This window comes from Rutidosis leptorrhynchoides, chromosome 8 (genome assembly GCF_046630445.1).
Source record: "Rutidosis leptorrhynchoides isolate AG116_Rl617_1_P2 chromosome 8, CSIRO_AGI_Rlap_v1, whole genome shotgun sequence".
Lineage (NCBI taxonomy): Eukaryota > Viridiplantae > Streptophyta > Magnoliopsida > Asterales > Asteraceae > Rutidosis > Rutidosis leptorrhynchoides.
Window position 1 is genome coordinate 295014352 of NC_092340.1, and position 21518 is coordinate 295035869.

General features: G+C 32.1%; 2 protein-coding genes across 4 annotated transcripts; one reads left to right on the forward strand and one right to left on the reverse strand.

Moving 5' to 3' along the window:
• Nucleotides 1-14673: 14673 nt before the first annotated feature.
• LOC139862953 (uncharacterized) lies at nt 14674-19363 on the forward strand. Of its 3 annotated transcripts, none has more exons than XR_011764335.1 (4): nt 14674-14856; nt 15449-15531; nt 15797-15893; nt 19017-19363. XR_011764335.1 is itself a non-coding variant. In XM_071851582.1 (3 exons), the coding sequence occupies exons 1-3, from the start codon at nt 14778-14780 to the stop codon at nt 15827-15829; spliced, it is 195 nt and encodes a 64-aa protein (XP_071707683.1). In that variant the 5' UTR covers nt 14674-14777; the 3' UTR covers nt 15830-15970. The 3 variants fall into 3 exon arrangements, 1 of the variants encoding a protein (XP_071707683.1); XR_011764334.1 differs by lacking the exon at nt 19017-19363 and adding an exon at nt 15982-17493; XM_071851582.1 differs by lacking the exon at nt 19017-19363 and having other exon boundaries at nt 15797-15970.
• On the reverse strand, nt 17561-18802 carry LOC139864322 (phospholipase A(1) DAD1, chloroplastic-like). The gene has a single exon (XM_071852902.1). The coding sequence runs from the start codon at nt 18800-18802 to the stop codon at nt 17561-17563; it is 1242 nt and encodes a 413-aa protein (XP_071709003.1).
• Nucleotides 19364-21518: the final 2155 nt, after the last annotated feature.

The window sequence follows — 21518 nt, forward strand, 5'->3', positions numbered from 1 at the left end:
TTATTTAAACAAAAGTCCACATCAGAGTAGGGTTGTCAAACATGTCTTCTGCATCCATACCCATCCCGACTAGCAGTACCTAAACCTGCAAAGGGGGAAACATGTGGGGGATTAGCGCACCGCTAAGTGAATGGAATCTATCTAACAGATATATCTTAAGCCACACACAAGCTATATACTAACAACAACACTTGCTAACTACCAACTAGCATACAATAAGACAATACGAGGATCGGCGGCTTGTACGAGCACACGACTCCCAGCTGATCGGGCCTGAGTCTACCGATAGTCCCTGCTACTCAATTCACAGTATAGTTATCCAGATGCAGGGGGTGCATCGTTCACACTATACTCCACAATTAGTAGCCTATGGACCCAACCTCCCCTAGGCACGGTTGACCTCATATGGACTCTAACCTCTCATAGGCACGGTCTCGAGTCCCCAGTCTCCCTAGGCCCGACTGGTGCCATTCACACAGTGTACACATAATTCACATACAACATCAGGCATACTATATTAATCTAACATGGCAATTTCTACACTATACATGGTAAAAGAGTCAACCACAGTAGCATGATATGCTACTTAAACTATATCCGGAAATAGACCCACTCACCAATTACCAGCAACTGCTCAGTTATTATTTCTGAGCTTCCTCCTTGTCCTTATCTCCCGAGAACAGCAAAAACCAAGTTAGAATAGTGTTCCCATCAAGATTAGACACACTGACAGCGAATTATAGCAAATTAGTAAAAAAAATGCATCCGCTAAAATTTTCATGCTTAACACTTGTGCATTTTCAGAATTTACATCCTGAAAATCATAAAAACACACGGACATCATAACAGCTATAATTCAACACTTAGTAAAAATTTCACTGTCTAAGACCATCGGTCGATGGTCCCATCCATCGGCCGATCGTCAACACACCATCGGTCGATGGTCTCCCCCAATCGGTCGATCGTCAAAATTACATCCGCTGGTCAGAAATCATACACCATCGGTCGATGGTCTCGTCCATCGGCTGATCGTCCTCACCATCGGTCGATGGTCAACGACCATCGGCCGAAGGAAGTTCATCAGCTGCAACAGCAGCAAAGTGACGGGTTTCAACCCAAAATCACCAAATCTCGACTTTGGACACGTTTTTGACCTCAAAACTGGTTACATCTTTTACATTAGACATTTAGAAACATAAACCCACAATTTTTATGCACAAACAACAACAAATTGAACCAATTTGACACAAAACCCCATTTTAACAAAAACTAACTTAAAACCCATTTAATCACAGATTTGATCATGAAATTTTACAAACTTTACCTTGTTAGAATCACAATGACACAAGGAACGTTTTGACACCAAAATCAAGCTTCAATTCGAGATCAAATGATTTAGGGTTATTTGAGATGATGAAGATGAGGTTAGGTGAGAGTGTGAGTGAAAGAAAGGAAAAATCAGGAAACTTCAAGAAAGGAGCTGGTCACCAGCTTTTATTTGTGTTAAAACACAATACCCCATCACACACGGGTATTTACCAATTATCTGATATCTTTCGCACAAGATTAGGTAACCCAAACGAGGTCCAATTAAAATAAACAAACCTGTTCTGGGACCCTTGTCACAAACTGGTCACAACAAAATTATAATAAAACACTAATAAAATAATTAAAATAAAAGCACTTAAGACTAAGCACAAACCCTAAGGGCAAAATAGTCCACTTACAACTAGCCCGGGTTTCAGTCTGTTACAGTTTATAGCAGTGCGTGCCATGTGTGCTTAATTAAGTCTACATCCAATGTCCAAACACTTCATTAGTAGTTTCTTGAACACCTACACCAATAAGATGTATTTTTTCAACTGCGTATTAGTTTCTTTTTGGGTCGCTTGGGGTGGTGTTGTTTGGATATTGTGGAATTGATTTTGAGCTAGTGGTGTTTGGGGTATTGGGCTCGCGAGTATATTAAATTTGTATTAACGTGAGGTACGTATGAAGCAAGACACTTTTGGGGACGACTCCAGATAAACAAATGTTAAAACAGCAAAATACGAAGCCCTTTCCTAGCGCCGAAGAAATAGACTTCGCCCGTATGGAAGCGGAAGACATCTTGGAGGTCAACTCTAAATATGGAGTCAGAAATTCCCCATCTCAGCGGAAAACGGAATGATATCTCGTTGTGATATAGCCTTTTCTATTTTAGTCACTAGTATAATAGTCCGGTTAGAACCATGGAAAGATTAGAATGACTCCACTAGGAAGCTCATTAAAAATAGTAGGTTTTGTTAGTGATTAAATGGAAGAGTCAGCTAGAGCGAAACTAAACAAACTCGAAAAGATATGTAGATCGAGCGCGCTGAGGGAAATTCGAGAGATCTGGAGACATGGCCAATACTAGCCTACAGTCCTTGCAGATTACATAAGGAGGACATCGACATAATGAATCTGGCTTTTCGTGCCTTTCCTGGGAGGACTTTACCAGAATGTAGTGTAGAAAAGAAAAGAATCTTTCATGTTTCATAACTATTTAGCTTCCACTTCCAGCTTAAGCACTTCTATCGATTAATTCTGATCCAAGATTTGAAACGAACTTAACGAGATATCGTTTGTCAGCTTCAGTCCCCGTTGAATCGGTTCTATCCTTTAATTTCTGGTACCACTCTTAGAATTCTTCGTTTAGTCTGATCCTAGAGGCTCACTCGAAAAGGTTGATATACCATACATTTTGACTGAACTCTACTCTAATAGTCACTATACTCACTATAATATTTATTCTACGTGTATATGTAGATAAACTAAACTTCTTGAACTTAGTGTCACTTATTTAGTTTAAAATTAATTTTAGATGCAAAATGATCGATATACGAAAAAAATAAATATAAGTAAATTGTTGATAAATACATATTGTGCGACACAATTTTTTGTCATATCTCGTTTATACGGATTCTGATTAGTTGATTTAATATGTGAAACGTTGATAAGAACTATGATATCAATTATTTATTCAAAATTTAAAATTTAGTGGGACCTGTTGCCACTCCCTTGATTAAATCTCCCTGAAAATACATGTTAATTTGAAATTATATATATATATATATATATATATATATATATATATATATATATATATATATATATATATATATATATATATATATATATATATATATATATATATATTGTTATAAAATATCTAGATTGTGTTATAAAATATCTAGATTGGATGTTAATTTTATTATTATTATATTTCTTGCATAGTAATATTTTATACTATAAATAGACATGTATGGTAACCATTTAAGGTGTACCATTTCTCTTGAAATATCAATATCAATATTTCTTCTCTCTTTCTTCTCTCTTTTTCTCTCCTTGTTCTTATAACCATTAAAGGTAGTTATAAGCCTACTGAATTATAACACGTTATCAGCACGAAGTGCTCCATATAATCAAGGTTTATCTAAGCAAGCACAAGTCACTAATCAAGTAAATGAAGCCTCCCTTAACGGAAATTCCTGGCTCCGCCTATGAGTAAGGTAAATATTATTATCATCATAAGTAAAATTATATTTCTGCAATCTAACTTTTACTAACTTCACTAACATTTATATTTATGTTATTTAAGTTATATATATATGGTCGGTTATACCACCTGAATTATAATTCCATAATCTAACTTTTACTAACTTCACTAACATTTATATTTATGTTATTTAAGTTATATATATGGTCGGTTATACCACCTGAATTATATTTTCTGTAATCTAACTCTTATTAACTTCACTAACATTTATATTTATGTTAATAAGACCTCATGATTGTACGCAACACGTCATTTGACAACACGGTACTTTATGTACGCAACACGCCATTTGACAACACGGTACCATGGGTCAAGATTAATTCCGATCAATACGAATACGATGGGGTCTTTATATGTTATCTAACATTTATGATTACTTATGCAATTAATCATTATTTATTTCATGCATACTAATGTTTATTCTTAAATTTATAATCTTAAAAGTTAAAATAAAATAAAAAGGTAGTTTGTATTTTTATTAAAAGTAAATCTTAAAAGTTAAAATAAGAAAAAGTAGTTTGTACTTTTATTAAAAGTAAATCTTAAAAGTTAAAATACAAAAAGTAGTTTGTATTTTTATTAAAAGTAAATCTTAAAAGTTAAAATAAGAAAAAGTATTTTGTACTTTTATTAAAAGTAAATCTTAAAGGTTAAAATACAAAAAGTAGTTTGTATTTTTATTAAAAGTAAATCTTAAAAGTTAAAATAAAAAAAAAGTAGTTTGAATTTTTATTAAAAGTAAATCTTAAAAGTTAAAAAAAAGAGATACAAAACACACATACACAAAATGCTATTTTTCTTTCTCATTTTCAAGTAACCAAAATACTTGAAATCTATAATTGGGTTCGGTTTTGGTGGAAATAAGGAAGAAGAAAAGATCCGTTAAGTAGAAGGTATAGATCGAAGCAAGGTTGGAACTTTGGGTGTCTACCGTTTAGAGGAACTCTTCTTTGAGTTTTCAAATTCGATTTTCAAAAGGCTACAAAGGTTGTATTCTAATCTTCTCTCGTTCGATTTCGTTAATTTGTTTTGTTTACTAAAGTTTTGTACAATGATCCGTGGAAGAGTATGATTTTATAAAGTTTTAAAAAATGCTTCCGCTCGCTTTGAATTAGTATCATACTCCAATAGGTATTTGGTTCACTATCTAAACAAATTTGATTTACATAATCCATTTTCTTAAAAGAATTCACACTATTTATTTTATGATGAGAGATTATATGTGTTAATTAAGATGAAAGAGAAGTATAAAGAAAAGAAACACTGCATATATACTTATAAACAAACCAAATAAAAAGGGTACACAAACAAAGCATAGTAATGTAAAACTATTTTCTAATGCCTAATTGTCTAATAATAAAATGGACACTAACTTGTCTAATAAAAGGGACTCTGATTTGGCGGTACAGAGCCAAACCTTCTAACCTTGAAGATAATGTTCAAATCTTAGAAATGAGACGAAGATTGTTTCAAAGAATGAGACAAAGATTGCTCGGTGTAATTGTCTTTCAAAAATAGAAAAAATAAGTAAGGAAATGAAAATGGACATAAATTATTTATGTGTATACAAAGAGCCATAAGCATTATATTAGACTGTTTCTAACCGTGACGGTGACATCAAAGGCAAGTGATGTACTTTTTGGTGATGTGGCAAGGTCAAGAGACGAAGTTAAATAAATGGGGAGTTAAAAAAAATAGTCAAATTGTTTCAACGAACAAGGGTTCAATTGGATGTCTCTTAAAAAAAAAAATTCCAAATTTCCAGTTATTTGATTTAAAAAAAAAAATCCACGGGTACGGGTGATGGATCCAATGGATCCGCATCCACGACCCGCGGGTGCTATCCCTAATTGTGACAAGTACGAATCAACTAAAAGTCTAAAAGATAAATGCTCTTATAGGGATCAAATGTTCACAATAATTGCCTAAGCTAGATATGAAACAAATAGTTCATCAAAAAAAAAAAAAAAAAAATATGCATCTAAAGCTTCTACTGAAAATTAATGTGCAAGGTACAACATATAACTATATGGTCAAATTCATTTGAGCCTTCGGAGTCACAAGTATATGATGTATATATATTATTCAATTAACAAAATAGTAAATCGAAATTAATTCATATGAATAGTAAAACGAAATTAATTAATTTACTATTCACATAAAAAACGCATATTATAAAAGCGCATATGATGAAAACCGCATATGATGAAAAGCGCAGCGTATATGATAAAAAGCGAATATGATGAAAAGCACATCGCATATGATGAAAAGCGCATATGATTAAAAGCGCATATGGTAAAAAACACAGCGCATATGATTAAAAGCGCATATGGTGAAAAACACAGCGCATATGATTAAAAGCGTATATGGTGAAAAGGATATATGATGAAAAAAACACATATGGTGATTTATAAATAAAAAAAAACACATATGGTGATTAATGGAAAACACATATGGTGATTAATGAAAAGTATATTGTGAAAAAGAATCACAAATATTTCTTGAAAGAATTCAAGGTAAGATATATGAACCAATTCATCCATCATGTGAACCATTTTGATATTTCATGGTTCTAATAGACGCATCTAGCGGATGGTCTCATATTTGTATGTTATCAAGCCGTAATATGGCATTTGCAAAGTTTCTTGCACAAATTATTAAATTGAGAACACATTATTCTGATTACACCATTAAAAGGATGAGACTTGATAATGCTGGTGAGTTAACATCTCAAGCATTTAATGATCATTATATATCTACAGGGATTGTTGTTGAACATCCAGTTGCTCATGTGCATACACAAAATTGGTTTAGCTAAATCAATAGATAAACGCTTGCAGCTAATAACTAGACAATTGATAATGAGTACAAAACTATCAATATTTATATGTGGACATGTAAATTTACATGCTGCGACATTAATTCGCATTATACCATGTGGAAGTCATAAATATTTTCACTTACTACTTGATTTTGGCCAAGAGCCAAATATTTTCCACCGTAGAACATTGGTTGTACAGTGTATGTTCCAATTGTATCACCACAACACAATAAAATATTTTTTTTCAAAGAAAGATGGTAATATATTTTGGATATAAAACATCTTCAATCATAAGATATACTGAACCCATGATGGGTGATGTTTTTACAGCACGTTTTGCTGATTGTCATTTTAATAAAACATTGTTCCCTAGATTAGGGGGTGAAGTAAAAAAAAAATAATAAAATGATGCTTCATGATGTGAACATCAATTAAGGTATATTGAACTCGCACAAAAGAATGTGAAACGAAAGTTCAAAAAATAATGCATATGCAAGAACTTGCAAATTAATTACTTTATGCATTTACAGATATAAAAAAAGGTGACTAAATCATATATACCAGCGATAAATGCTTCAGCTCGAACTGAAATTCCAAAAGCTGGCAATAATGTCACTGTTGAGTCTTTGCCACGCATCAAACGTGGAAGATCAATTGGTTCCGAAGATAAAAATCCTCGAAAAAGAAAATCAGCTGATAATGAGGTAAAAGAAAGTGTTCAAGAAGAACCACAAATCAATATTCCTTCTGCAGAGGATATTGATAAATGTAAATACTAAAATTGCGATAAATTATGCAATATTATGGAACCGAAATGAAATTAAAATCTCTATGAGATATTTTCATATAATGTTACAATGACATCATGAATAAAGATGATGATCTGGAACTAAAATCTGTCATTGAATATACAAAATGGACATGATTGAGCTCAATGGAAAGGAACAATACGAGCTGAATTAGAATCGCTCGATAAAAGAAAAGTTTTCGGATCAATCGTTATCACTTTTAAAGATGTGAAACGTATGGGATACAAATGAATTTTTATCCGAAAAGAAATGTGCAAATGAAGTTACAAGGAAAACTAGACTTGTAACTCAATATTTCCCACAAAGACCATAAATGAATTAGGAGGAAAACTTATCCTCCTGTAATGGATACAATTACTTATTAGATACTTAATCAACCTGGTAGTTATTTAAATGCATCTCATGAATGTTGTTACTACTTATCTGTATGGATCACTTAATAATGATATATATGAATATACCTAAAGAGTTAAGGTATCATAAGCATCTAATGTAAAACCCAAGGGAATATATTCCATTAAATCACAAAGATTTATAAATGGGTTTATACAAACGGGACGTATGTGGTATAACCGATTAGATGACTACTTGATAAAAAAAGGGTATAAATATAAACTTATTTTGCACGTATGTTTTATAAAAACAATGTTCGGATATGAGATCGTAGTTGTTTATGTCAATGTTCTTAACATCATATGAACAAATAAAGAGATCTATGAAATCATTCAACTTCTAAAGAATTATTTTGAAATGAAAGATCTTGAAAAAACCAAGTATTACCTTGGATTGCAAATTGAGCATATGCCTAATGATTTACTTGTACATCAAACAACTTATACCGAAAAGATTTTAAAACATTTTTTTTAAAGACAAACTCATTGTTATTAGATCACTCAATATTGACACTGATCTATTTCATCCCTGCGAAGATCATGAAAATCTTAACAGATCGGAAGTTCCATATTTTAGTGCAATTGAGGTTCTTATGTATCTTATAGATTGTACAAGACCTGACATTTCTCTTGCAGTTAATTTGTTGGCAAGATTCAGCTCAAATGACAATGGAGCGGGATCAAACACATATTTTGATACCCTTGAGAAACTGCTGATTTAAAATTATTTTATTCTAACGTTTCAAAACAAGATTTGGTTGATTATGTATATACAGGTCATTCATCAAATACTCATAAAGATAAATCTCAAACTCGATATGTATTCCTAAATGGAGGTACCACAAAATCATGGCGTTCTTAAAACAAACACTTGTTGCAACATCATCAAATCATGACGAAGTGATTGCATTATATGAAACTACTCGAAAATGTGTTTGGTTGAGATCAATGACACAAATCATTATTGATTCTTGTGGACTAGAACGCTATAAAAGACTAACAACTATCTTCACCAACAACTATATATGAAGATAATGCAGCTTGCATAATACAAATGAAAGAAGAGTATCAAAAGTGACTGAACAAAATATAAATACTGACGAGGCGCCAAAGCCATAGATGGTCTTAACGGTCATAAGTTTGATGGGAAAGAATGGTATATTGGTAAGGCTCAGAAAAGACTACAAGGGAATAGGAATTGAAACAAGGGTTTGAGCAAACCATGAAGGAGACTGTAGACAAATCACAGGGGCTAAACTTGTACATAAAAGATTTAGATGATACAGTTTAAAATGAAAACCTCAGATTCTTCTCATATACTCAAGATCTCGTAAAAGACAACCAGATTAAAATGAGATACGTTCAATCAACAACTCTGCTGATCTTTATACCAAAGCACTGCCAACTGCTATTTTCAGAACACACGTTCATAATATTGGCATGAGGCATGTTCAGAAGATGTAACAACTCAGGCGTTGCCTACTTGAGGGGGAGTCAACTCTATGCTGCACTCTTTTTCCCTTAGCTAAAGTTTTATCCCAATGGGTTTTCTTTAGCAAGGTTTTTAACGAGGCAGTACTAGTTATTCTCTAATAAAATTGTCATCCAAGGGGGAGTGTTATAAAATATCTAGATTGTGTTATAAAATATCTAGATTGGATGTTAATTTTATTATTATTATATTTCTTGCATAGTAATATTTTATACTATAAATAGACATGTATGGTAACCATTTAAGGTGTACCATTTCTCTTGAAATATCAATATCAATATTTCTTCTCTCTTTCTTCTCTCTTTTTCTCTCCTTGTTCTTATAACCATTAAAGGTAGTTATAAGCCTACTGAATTATAACATATATATATATATATATATATATATATATATATATATATATATATATATATATATAATCACATGTTAGTCGAAAACTATAATATAAATATAAATATAAATATAAATATAAATAAAGAGAGATGATCCTCACACGCCATTTTTTGATCCATGTACACTTTTGTCTCATAACTCATAACTATATTCCTAGATTAATCTAGAGAGTTGAACTTATATTAATCTGTATTATTCTAACTACAATTAAGAGTATAATATGTAATTAGGTGTACATGGATCAAAAAGTGATGTGTGAGGATCACCTCCTTTAAATAAATATAAATATAAATAAATTTAATTTAATTTTTTTTAAAGACACAATTAGAATTAGATATGTTTACTAGTGAAATGACACGTGAAATCACGGGTTTGTTTAAAAGAAACAATTTAATGATATTTTTTTATGTATTAAGTGAATGTAAGTGTTAAAGTCATTCATTTTAATGACCCGTTCAACTAAGAAACTTTTTGTTGTTTTTATAAATATATAGAGACATGTATTTTCGCATACATATGTAACATAATTAATCTCGTAAAGAGAATCCATATTTTAATATTAATAATATAATTATTATAATTATTACAATAAAAATAAATAATAATAATAATGAAGTTTGCTAAAGTTGAGTATTTATATTTTTAATAATTAAAATTAATTTAATAATTAGTATTAATAATAATAAATGTCTTTTGAATTTTTTTTTTAGAAAATTAAAATACAATTATTATATAAATGTGGTACAATATGCTTTAAAATTTATAAAAGTATTGGTGTTCTATATAAGATTGTATAATTTATAAATATAGAATCTATACAATAGCATATAGTACCACTTACTCACACGACACCATAGTTTAATAATTAGAGTTTGTAACTACAACATTGTACATCCATCTTTTGATATTACAAACTTACAATATCTTTCATCCTATGTCCTACAAAGAAGAAACAATCCTTCCAAAACCGCCATGATCATCGTGTCTAACAATCAATATTTAAAACATTTCTAAACAAAGCACATTTTCCCAATATGACTTATACTATGTGAGCACTTTGATATTAAATTAAGTTGCTTGTTTAATCCATAAAATACAATCTTGAACCAACTTATAAATATAAATCTTACTAATATGATACCTAATATGAATTATAATGACTTCAACCTTTCTATGACACACACTCTTGATCCATTTGCAGTAGCTTTATCTAGTAACAAAACCAACCTGTAAATCCACACATAATACACATTAAAATGAGGAAGATATAAATGAAAAAGGTAATATGTATACTGTTAATGAATCACTTTAAATACTTGAAATAGATTAATACAACATTCTAATAGATCATGGCAATATATGTGTTGTGCTTACCAACATTTTAAACCAACACATAATACACATAAAGATGAGGATGATATACATGAAAAAGGTAATGTGTATATTGCTAATGATTAATGAACCACTTTCAATTTTGTAAATAGAATAATACAACATTCCTATAGGTCATGGACATTGTTAGTGTTGTGCTTAAAATGAATAAATGCATCTTTTTTGCAAAATATACTAAACGTAACACATATACACATATAATCGGGGAAACGCTAATATGATGATATACATGTTAGACGGATTAAATAATAAGGCCCGAGTCCGTATGTGGGCTTAGGGTCCATTAGGGTTTATGTAGTTTTAGGGTTTATGTATCCTATAAATACCGCGTTATAATAAAGTTATGATTACGGGGTTTCATCATATAACATGGTATCAAGAGCTTAGGTTTAATCTCAAGATCTAGTCGGCCGCCTTGTACCGGTGCACTATATCGCCCCGTCAAACCTTCCTATCCACCATCTCAAACTATCCCACAAAAAAAAAAAAAAAATCGTTCTTCAACGTTTGTTTTGTTTTTTCTTAGCTGTATTTTAATCCTTGTCAACTCTTCGAGGATCCAAATCAAAACAAGTGCTAAAAGCAAACTTGTTACCAAATTTAATTATTTTTCTTCTCGCTATCGTAATATCGTTCAAATCCTGACAAGCCATATCCGTTCAAATCCCAGCCGTCATAAATATTTAGGCAACCACCAATCCATTATTTTATTCGCATATAAATTGCATACGGTGGTCAGAGGCCTCTACGGCCACGCAAATGTTTTGTTTATTATTAGTTATTTAGTTATTACTGAGTATAAATTAATAATCGGCGTGGGGCTGAGCCGCCTAGCTTGACTAGGTTCCAAACCCCGGAAAAAAAAGAGGAATATTTTGTCAAAAATCTTATTTGCAGCGTTGATGAAGATTATATCGATGATAAAAGTTCCAAGCCTAAGTCCTGCTCAATCCTTAGGCTAAGCAAAGCAAGTCACGACGTAAAAAAAAAAACGTTACGGAAAAGGAAACGCAGTCAAGCAACGAAACTAATCAGCGATTATCAGTCAATTTGGTGCAACAAATAAGAGAAAAAAATGTTATGTTTTTATTTTTATTTTTTTTAATATTAGCGTTTTCTTCCTGTCCGAACTTTCGCGATTTCGCCGTTCGGACTGCGGGGGAGTGTTAGACGGATTAAATAATAAGGCCCGAGTCCGTATGTGGGCTTAGGGTCCATTAGGGTTTATGTAGTTTTAGGGTTTATGTATCCTATAAATACCGCGTTATAATAAAGTTATGATTACGGGGTTTCATTCTATAACAATTCATACAAATTAATATACACAGTATGATATAATATTGTCTAATTCTTTGCATGTATAATTAGTAACTTCTCATTTCTAGTATTTTAATATTCTTAAGGTAAGCATATTCTAACTTCACTAAACATTTTAAACCAAATTAACCATTTAGCCATGACCCAATGAACAAAATCCATCTTATTGCATTTATTTCTTCAGTTGATTTATAGAAGCATCATTGATCACCATAATTGTTACGGAGTACAAAAAATCATTTTATGTATGTAAATACGTATCCTAAGCCTGATTGCTATAATTTCTTTTAAATGACTTGATATAAATAGAAAGCATACTGACATTAGCACCTTAAATAATTTGTTGGTGTGCATAGAAACCTAAAGGCAGTAATTGCTATATTATCAAAATCAAAGTCCTTTCATTACTGTACTAAATTTGTTTGACATAAACAAAAAGTAACGTATCTATAATAAAGAAGAAAAAAAGTGTATGATTTGGATAATAGAAGTACCTTATACATGACTTCGACTCCTTGAGTCCTTATTTGTATTACCTTATCAAAACTAAGCTTACGTTCATATGCGTCAAAAAATTGTTGCATCCAACCTTGCATAATATAAATGTTCTTGTGGGTTCTAATATAATTTTGTACTTTCGCACATAAGTAAGCGAGGACAAATGATGATAGTGAAGAAGAGTGATACCATTGTAAATGATCCTTGTTGAATTTGGAAGATATGACACTGCAAAAGTAATGGAACATCACTGCCCAACTATAAGAAAGGATTAAAGTGGCTTGCTTCACACAACAAAAACATCTCCTAAAAATGGGCTCGAATCAACTATCTCAATAAATCAAAGTGAAGCATGAAAAATATATAAAATACGAAATTTAAAACAATGGGATGTCTTATAAAAACAAACAGTACGCTATAGATAGAAATGTGCAGTCATAATAGAAATTATTTACCTTGAGTAGCAGTTCGGGTGCTGACTTTAAGTTAATATATCATAACTAAATGGCTTCACATTGACATGTGCATGAGCAAATGAAAGTCAAATGACACTACATGCTGCTAATAGTTATTAAATGGGTCAGATTAACATTGTTACTCCAATCAACTATCATCAATCGTAGATAGATTATAAGAGGACTCTTGTTTTTACAATATCTCTGTATTTCCTAAAGCTCTTCAGGCAAAATTAAGTTGTTTTATTTGCATATTAAGCCGTAATATATAAGTAACAGTTCAAATGGGTTCAAATTTCTACCATATTTATAGACATATAATAGCAATTCCAAACAAACCTTGTCCCGATATCACCTTAAAAAGATCTCGTGGTAATAGAAAGTTTCAACTTTGTTAAGCAAGTCCTCGTCTTGTTACAATATACGAAGCTCAAGAGTGAAAGGTACCCCGACACTTCCAATTCCTGACCAAAGTAAAAAATCTTCAATAATACACTACATAAAAGGATTAACACCTATAAGAGAGACCATAGAAAAGTAGAAAAATCAGAAAGAAGAACCTGCAATATATAGTCCATGTACTTATAGATTGTTCAAGTTGACTGAATTCAAAATACATATAAATGTTAATTTCAAACATGATTTAATCAACATCTGAAGCAAATTTAATTAAACTTAAATCTAAAATCTAAATTCAAAACTTATGATGTAAAAAAAAAAAGATGGATACTGATCGAGCCTAAATTCAATGTCTATGTATAAACCCTGATGTGCCAAAGAAGTTCAATTTGTGGATGGTAACTGAACATGTAATATATGCAATCAATGTGTATGTATACACCCTAATGTACCAAAGAAGCTCACATAAAAAGGTTGGTTTTAGCAAAAAACCTAATTTTAAAACCCTAGTTTAACATAATCATCATGAACAAAAATATAAATTAGTGCAAATCGACTATCTATAGATTCTATTATATTGTTAAAATGATGATGTCATAAAAAAAGGTTTATCAAAGAAAAAAATAATTCAAAAATAAAAAGAAAAAAATCTAAGTCATATTCATAATATCATTAACACTAATTAATTAATTTTTTTTTTAAAAAACACCCGTATTTATTTTCGATCCTTGTAAAAATAAAATCGAACGCATTACTAACCAGACCAAAAGCAGATTATGAGTTTTGCCCTAAAACGCGTTAGATACATTCAAACCCTAAAAGAACTTGCAACAATAGCCAGACCAATTCTTCATCATCCAGACGATTTCTTCATCATTCAATCCCAAACAAACGCTTCAATAATTAGACGATTTCTTCATCATTTCTTCACAGACGCCTCAATAATAGGTTAGTATTGGATGACTTAGATTCTTTCTTTATTTTTGAATTATTTTTTCCTTTGATAAACTTTTTTTTGTGACATATTATTATTTTAGCAATATAATAGAATAGAATGTATAGATAATAATAGAATGTATAGATAGATATGTTTATCGTTAATCGTTAATTCAACACGACCCGATCCAATTGTGTCCCAACAAGAAACTGCCCTCCACCAAATTCCACCAAATTAGATACGCCGAGAGATAGATACAAAAATTTCAAGAGAGATATAGATACAATCACAAATGGCGGTGATGGATAAATTAAAGACGTTTGTTGCTCAACACCCAATTGTTGCAGCTTCATGTCTCATCGGCGGCGTTGGTACCATTTCTTCTTCTGTTTTCCACAAACCCTAATTTAATTTTTGTGATTTTATCCATTAATTTTTAATTTTCCATCAAATCAAACTCTATTAATGTACCGCAATTCATGATTAGCCTGTCAATATACTCCGATCCTTATCCAATTAACTCGCATTTTATGTGAAAACTTGATATCATGATATTCATTATTCTTATATTATGTTGTATTTTCGTTGATTAGTACCATCACATTCGCCTCAATATACATGTTAGATGTTTGAATTATGCGTATTAACCTGAGGAACAAGTTTATGTATGATCCTGCACGCCTGCACTGAACTTTGAGTTACGCTGCTTTACGCGTAATCGTAAGATTTCGAGTGACCACTTAACAGGTTGCATATGCTAAATTGATGGTTATGTTGTATATGATTAATTTAAAGTAAAATGGTGGACCAAATTGGCATCATGTTTACGATTTAACGCTGTGTTTTGGCATCGGCTGAATCATGTTTGATTATGGACGTATATCCGTGAATTTGGTACGACCATTTAAGTGCTGATATTTTGAATATGATGTCCTGTACCTAATTGTGAAATGCGATGTTTAGGCCTTTTCCTTCCAGCTGTGGCGAAACCCATGCTGGACTCGTTTGAACCATCCACGCAAGTTCGTCAACCTGATTTAAACAATGTGAGTACTACATATTCGTTTATAAATACGGTCATGTGTCAATATTATGTATTTATAACACACACTTACATGCATGTCTATATACATACATATGTAATGATTGTACACGCATGCGCATACTAACATGTGTGTGACAAATGAATCATATAATAACAAGTTTTTACCTTATCAACGGCGGTGCTAGTGTTGGTGGGTAATTAGCCATATAATGACTTTATCTATAGTCTAACTTTAATATAATCAATAGTTGACAAAATTATTGCAGGTGGTTGCAGGTATGAACGGTAAAAAACAGTGATGGTTTGAAGGGTATAATTTCATCCTCATGTCCTCTAAAACAACCAAATGCACCATTATTCCAGGTAGATATTAGTATATGTTCTTCTAATTTGTTTTGTTGTACATACAGTTAATGAAATTTCAATTTATTGGGGTCAATGCGAAATAAAGCTGTTGGTTACACTTCAATTGCTAGCATTCTCTACTTATGCTTTGATGTAAGGCTTCCTGAGTCCCATACTTAGATGTTCTACTAGTTTCAGCCAAACATGTATTTTGAGCCGATTTGGGTGCCTTATTAGGTTTTGAGGTGGAGGTGGCACAATGAGTGGGTCAAGTGGTTTCGCTAATGTGCCAAATGAGTAAATACTTACTCTTTGGGGCAGTCTCATTAGAACATTTTGTCCCTTTATTATATAAACATGGTCACAGAAACTTTAGAATTACAAGTGCGTGAGCGTGTTATGTTATACGGTTTAGGAGATTGTATAAATGAAAAATACAATTCTGGTGGCTTTCTACTTGTTTGATCCTTCTGATCCATTTCCTTTTGAACTACACATTTTCCCATACGATTTTGGCCCATTTCAGATAAAACATAACTTAATACGACCATTGAGTAGTGAGTTAGAAACTATCCTCCATGATATTACCTTCCATGTTTATGAATACCGTTACTTAAAATCATGGGCTGTCTTATGTTGTCTTATTCACCTCAACATACGATATGTATATTATACATCGGGTTTAAGTTATTTAAAAACCCAGGATCAAGATTTATGTAGTCTAGACACAATCACTGGTCATAGTCACTTAAAATCTAGCTTTGTTGAATCATAAGATTATCTAGAAGTATTTTTCGATTTGTCGCATTGGAAAGTTGAGAAACTTGGTGACTAATGTACGGCATCCCATGTCAAAATTATCCTCACCTAGAAGTTATTCGTTGCATTGGTTTTCATTAGTGGGATTTCAAAAATATATGTTTTAGCTGGTAATTTTCTACATCCTAATTAGCTATAAATTTTAATGTTGTTATGCAGTATCTTATTATATGTTTTTCATCGTCAAGTTTCAAAATTTAAAACAATAACTAGTCCTTTAGAAAAAGGTTGTCAAGAAAAAGGACAACGCTATGTCATAATATTCTTTGTTAAGGCGTTTTATTTAGAACAAGGGAGTATATTCATTGAAGAAGTTATCATCTTATATTGTTGATGACCAAAACTATTAAGAAGCATTGATGCCTTTTTGGCAATACACACTCACGTTATTATTATCGACTTGAGTAAGAAGATTAGGTCTTACATGTCATCAGGTACAAAGCTCTAGCTTCGATTTGTTTCCTTATATTACTATAAAGTGTTAGAAGCCACATTCTTATTGTTCAACTCTAGTATGACGTGATGCATCAATATGTCTGGCTACATGTAAACGCCATTGTAATGTTTATTCTCCCTTTTATGCATGTGGGATTTTGTGTTTAGGGGATTCATAAGTTTGGCCTTTTATTCATGTTTTTTAGCATGTGGCTATTGTAATGAAATCAGATATAATTACTTATGGTTTCCAATAGTTCCTAAATTTGATTAAAACTTGCATTTATGACGTACTTAACATCCTGTTAACATCTAGCAATGTACCGATGTATTAAAATGGTCACGACCCTAGTTCCTAGTGTCTAATGTTAATAAAACAATTATATGTAATAGTATTATGCGATCAAAATGTGCATGCCTTTAAATTTTTCTTAATTAACTGTAACAAATCCGTTTACTAGATGTAAGTACGTCTTTAGATCATGACATGTGGCTACGTTCATACTATTTAAATTTAATGAGGTTCGACTGCTCAATCTTAGCTCGTGGCCTATGTTAGCATACACCCATTGGTTGTCCTTAACATGATGTTGTACCCAACGTGGTAGATGCGCTACACGAGCTCTCTTTCCATGTGCCATGTCATCATGGTCTTCGACTAAAATGCCAGGTACTTTTGTAATCAGGTCATCTGAATTTACTATACGTAGAATCTTTGTTCCTTGTAGCTCTAAGTTATGTCTGAAACTTCGGTTTCCAACCCTAGGACCTCCAAACGAGATAACTGACAGATGTAGATCGTGTTTGATGGTAGTTTTAATATCGTAAGCTGCTAAAATAGCTAACGAAGCTCCTAATGAATGACCCGTGATTGTGATACTCAAGGGCTCACCATTGTATTTCTGAACTATTCTTAAGATTTCGTCTTTTAATGATTGTTGCAAGCTTGCGCATGTTGATGTGCTCGAGGTGTACAAACTTAAAACTCCACTTTCGACCATTGAATCATTATTTTCTTCCGTCACATCATCCGCATTGCTAAATGGACAACTTGTCAGGGTGCCTCGTAGGTTCTCGAGCCACTCTAAGCAAGTTGCAGTCCCACGCAATGAAATCACTATATCCCGTCTACCAAGTCTAGAAATCTCGTCTTTATCCTCGCAGACTGCCACATAACCAATCCAACTAGACCGCACTCCCATTTTACCTATCCAATGTGGCATTGGAATCGATGATGTGGCGTGTAAACTTTTTGTGACACGATACCCGCTCCCATTAATACCGGCTCTTTCCAAAATTGAATTTCTTGCGTATCGGCATGTAGCATAAGTCGGTGATGATGGGTCAAAATCGAAGCTTTGGTATGCCGCATCAACAAAGCTCCCATATCGCATAATCTCACTGCGTAAACCGTCATCTAGTGGATCCAATAAGCCTTCCCAGCCTTTTGACCCATGATACTCCTTCCACCTTTTACTGAGTCGACTCAATGGCCGTTTATGACAATCTTCTTTCGTATCAACCACCAATCTTTTGCATTTACTTGGGGCTCGAGTACTCTTACTTTTTTGCGCTGTTTCCACGGCAACAGCACAATGCCATTGACACGATGGTTCGAATGTGGTGTTTGCAATGGGTGTGAGTGGTTGAACTGATTTGATACCAAGTCTCATAGTGTTGGTTTATAAAATCAAGCTTAAATTTGAAGGTCGTGATGTGAATGAAATATTGTGCAGATTATATATGGTGGTGAACTGTGTGTTACTCCAAAAAAACACCAATATTGGCCTGCCTTTCGAAGTTGTCCTTGATACGTTATGCATGTTTTTCCATTTTAATAATGAGATGCAAGTCCATATGTCTAATTATTTTTTTTATGATGATAAGGGTCATATAAGTAGGCAAATGGGGCATAAACCCTTGTGGCACACAAGTTTTACACAAACAATGAACAATCTACGGTATTGGCAACAAAAAGTGTAGATCGACAATGACACTCAACCATGTGTAGCCTTTGGCAACCCACCAAACCTACCTCGTAAGAGTCGAATGCTTGCGAAACATGTCCACCGAATACCCCATGAGTGGTAAGTCAATAGCTTGAAATCTCGAGAGTGAGAAGAGTTGTGAATTCCCGATGTATAAGGGGATCGAATTTGCACCCATTTTGGCAAAGGCTTCCAAACATGGGCCTCAGCTCATAAGGTGACGAGTACCACTGAACTATTAACTTGTTACTACTCTACAGACTTGAACTTGCTATGAAAGATTATTATATATTATTAATAAGCATTTTACGCTTGACAAGGAGCGAGACCACGATGGAAGAGATCAAACACGAAGTTGCTATGAAAGGCATATTATTTATTTATTTTTCATAAGCATTTGACACATCAAATTCCTATTTTTTTTACTGTAAGTTATTGTCCACTTCCTATTCCTACAAGCATTAAAAGATAATATTCCATGTAGACTAAAATAACATATTTTAAAATAAAGTAGGGAAAAAATATCAGTCATTGTGTGTTAATAATAAGTCATGTGGATTAGAAGTTTATATACCTGAAAACATATAAATGATCAATGCAGATGTTTTAGTGCAATATGGTTTAACATTTATAAACATATTTAGTGCAATGTGGTCAGTGCACATAATTTTGGGCTATGTGGGCAAGTAGAATACTTTTCTCCTACTCATATAACAACAAGAAGGTTAGCATGACTTAAGTATGTGAGAGCCTAATTGCATAAGCAACGTGCTATTTGTAAGTTGTCATACAGAGCCCACACATGAGTCTAGGGTGCCAATAAAACTTACATTTGTGGAGTGCATTCACCCAACCTTTAACCAATGTTCAAACATGGCAGCTTGATCACATTACCTAATCCAAATCCCTCAAAAGGGCATATGATTTAATCACGTTTGTTAATTAAACTTAGATCTCTAATCACACAAAGTTATCACTTGGTTAAGCATGTGTTAACCTTTATAGACATTCAGAGCTAGAGCTTATATTATTTCCAATTTGTAGTCATTTGTGTATTAACAATGATACATCATATGCATTCAAACCACTTGTTAAACATTGTGCCTCTTCATTAAATCTATTTGAGGTTTTTGCATACAGGTCAACATATGATGTTTTCAGCATTAAAGTTACTCGGGGAGGGTGATCATTAATTATTACTAATATGTACGCGGTCTTATCGAATTATCTCATGACCGTTTCTGGCCAAAACACTTTAATAGTACTTCTTAATAACAAAGATCTAAAGCCAATGGTTTAGATATTATAGATAGACATAACATTCTGGAGTTTAAATCATCAATTATTATGATGATGATGCTGTTTTAAGATAGACACTTGTAGTAGTACTATAATATTAGACACTTGTAGTAGTACTATAATATTAGAAGAAAACTTGGACAACTTTCAACAATTTGCAAAGTAAGAGAATGATTAAAAAGCAAAGCAATATAACTAGTACTAAAAACATCACCCTTAGGAACATTGTGTAAAATATCTATTTTGATACTTGAAACAAGGTAAGTGACAAAATTAAGTTAATATTGTCATATGCTTATGATCCCACCATGCTATATTGTTTGCTGTAATTCCTATTATATTATTTCATCCCCTCTAATTAACAAGGTTTGCTTCACTCACTTTAAATGTAATTTTAAAATAATTTACATTTATTACTTGTTATACATATATTTTTTCACATAATTTATTCGTTCGCTTTTTAATGGTATTGATTCATCAGATGAACATTCAGATTATGTTATAAATTTTTTTAACTAGACTCTACATGCAGTATTAGTACACATTTTTTATGAACGGCAGTATTAGTACAAACATAGCATTGGGATACTCATTAAACGAAGATACGATGAATTAGACGTGAAATGAACGACTAAATACATTTTAGTGGTATATGATTAATTCGGTAACTTGTAGGTTCTGAATGTTTTTTATTAGATCAGATTCTGATTTCTGAGTTCAAACATCATGTAAGGCATTGTGTGTAGAATATGTGTAGTACTAAGAATAATTGTCGAATTTCTTAACAAGATATGATTTACAGTTTATACACTAATTATTGTATAAACTCTTCTCGTACTTTGAGCACAATTTATAAATCCTTAATTCTTTTTTATAGAAAGAAGATGATAAAATATGCGTCAAGAAATTGTTATATAAAGTAATAAAACTGGATTTTTTTTCTTCTTAAAATGCTCTTGTTTCCGAGGATAATCTTAGTTAAAATATTTATCTTTTAATAACATCAATTATATTATTATTGTTATTATTGTTATTGTTAATTATTAGGGTAAATGGTTCAAAAAAATAACATGAGTTATTCAATCTGACAATAAAGGTAATA

Bases quoted from the DNA above. Each gene is read 5' to 3' on its own strand.
- LOC139862953 (XM_071851582.1), top strand. From the start codon at position 14,778: ATGGCGGTGATGGATAAATTAAAGACGTTTGTTGCTCAACACCCAATT. The intron at 14,857-15,448 runs GTACCATTTCTT...TGCGATGTTTAG, and splicing joins ATGTCTCATCGGCGGCGTTG to GCCTTTTCCTTCCAGCTGTG. The intron at 15,532-15,796 runs GTGAGTACTACA...AAATTATTGCAG, and splicing joins GTCAACCTGATTTAAACAAT to GTGGTTGCAGGTATGAACGG.
- LOC139864322 (XM_071852902.1), bottom strand. From the start codon at position 18,802: ATGAGACTTGGTATCAAATCAGTTCAACCACTCACACCCATTGCAAAC.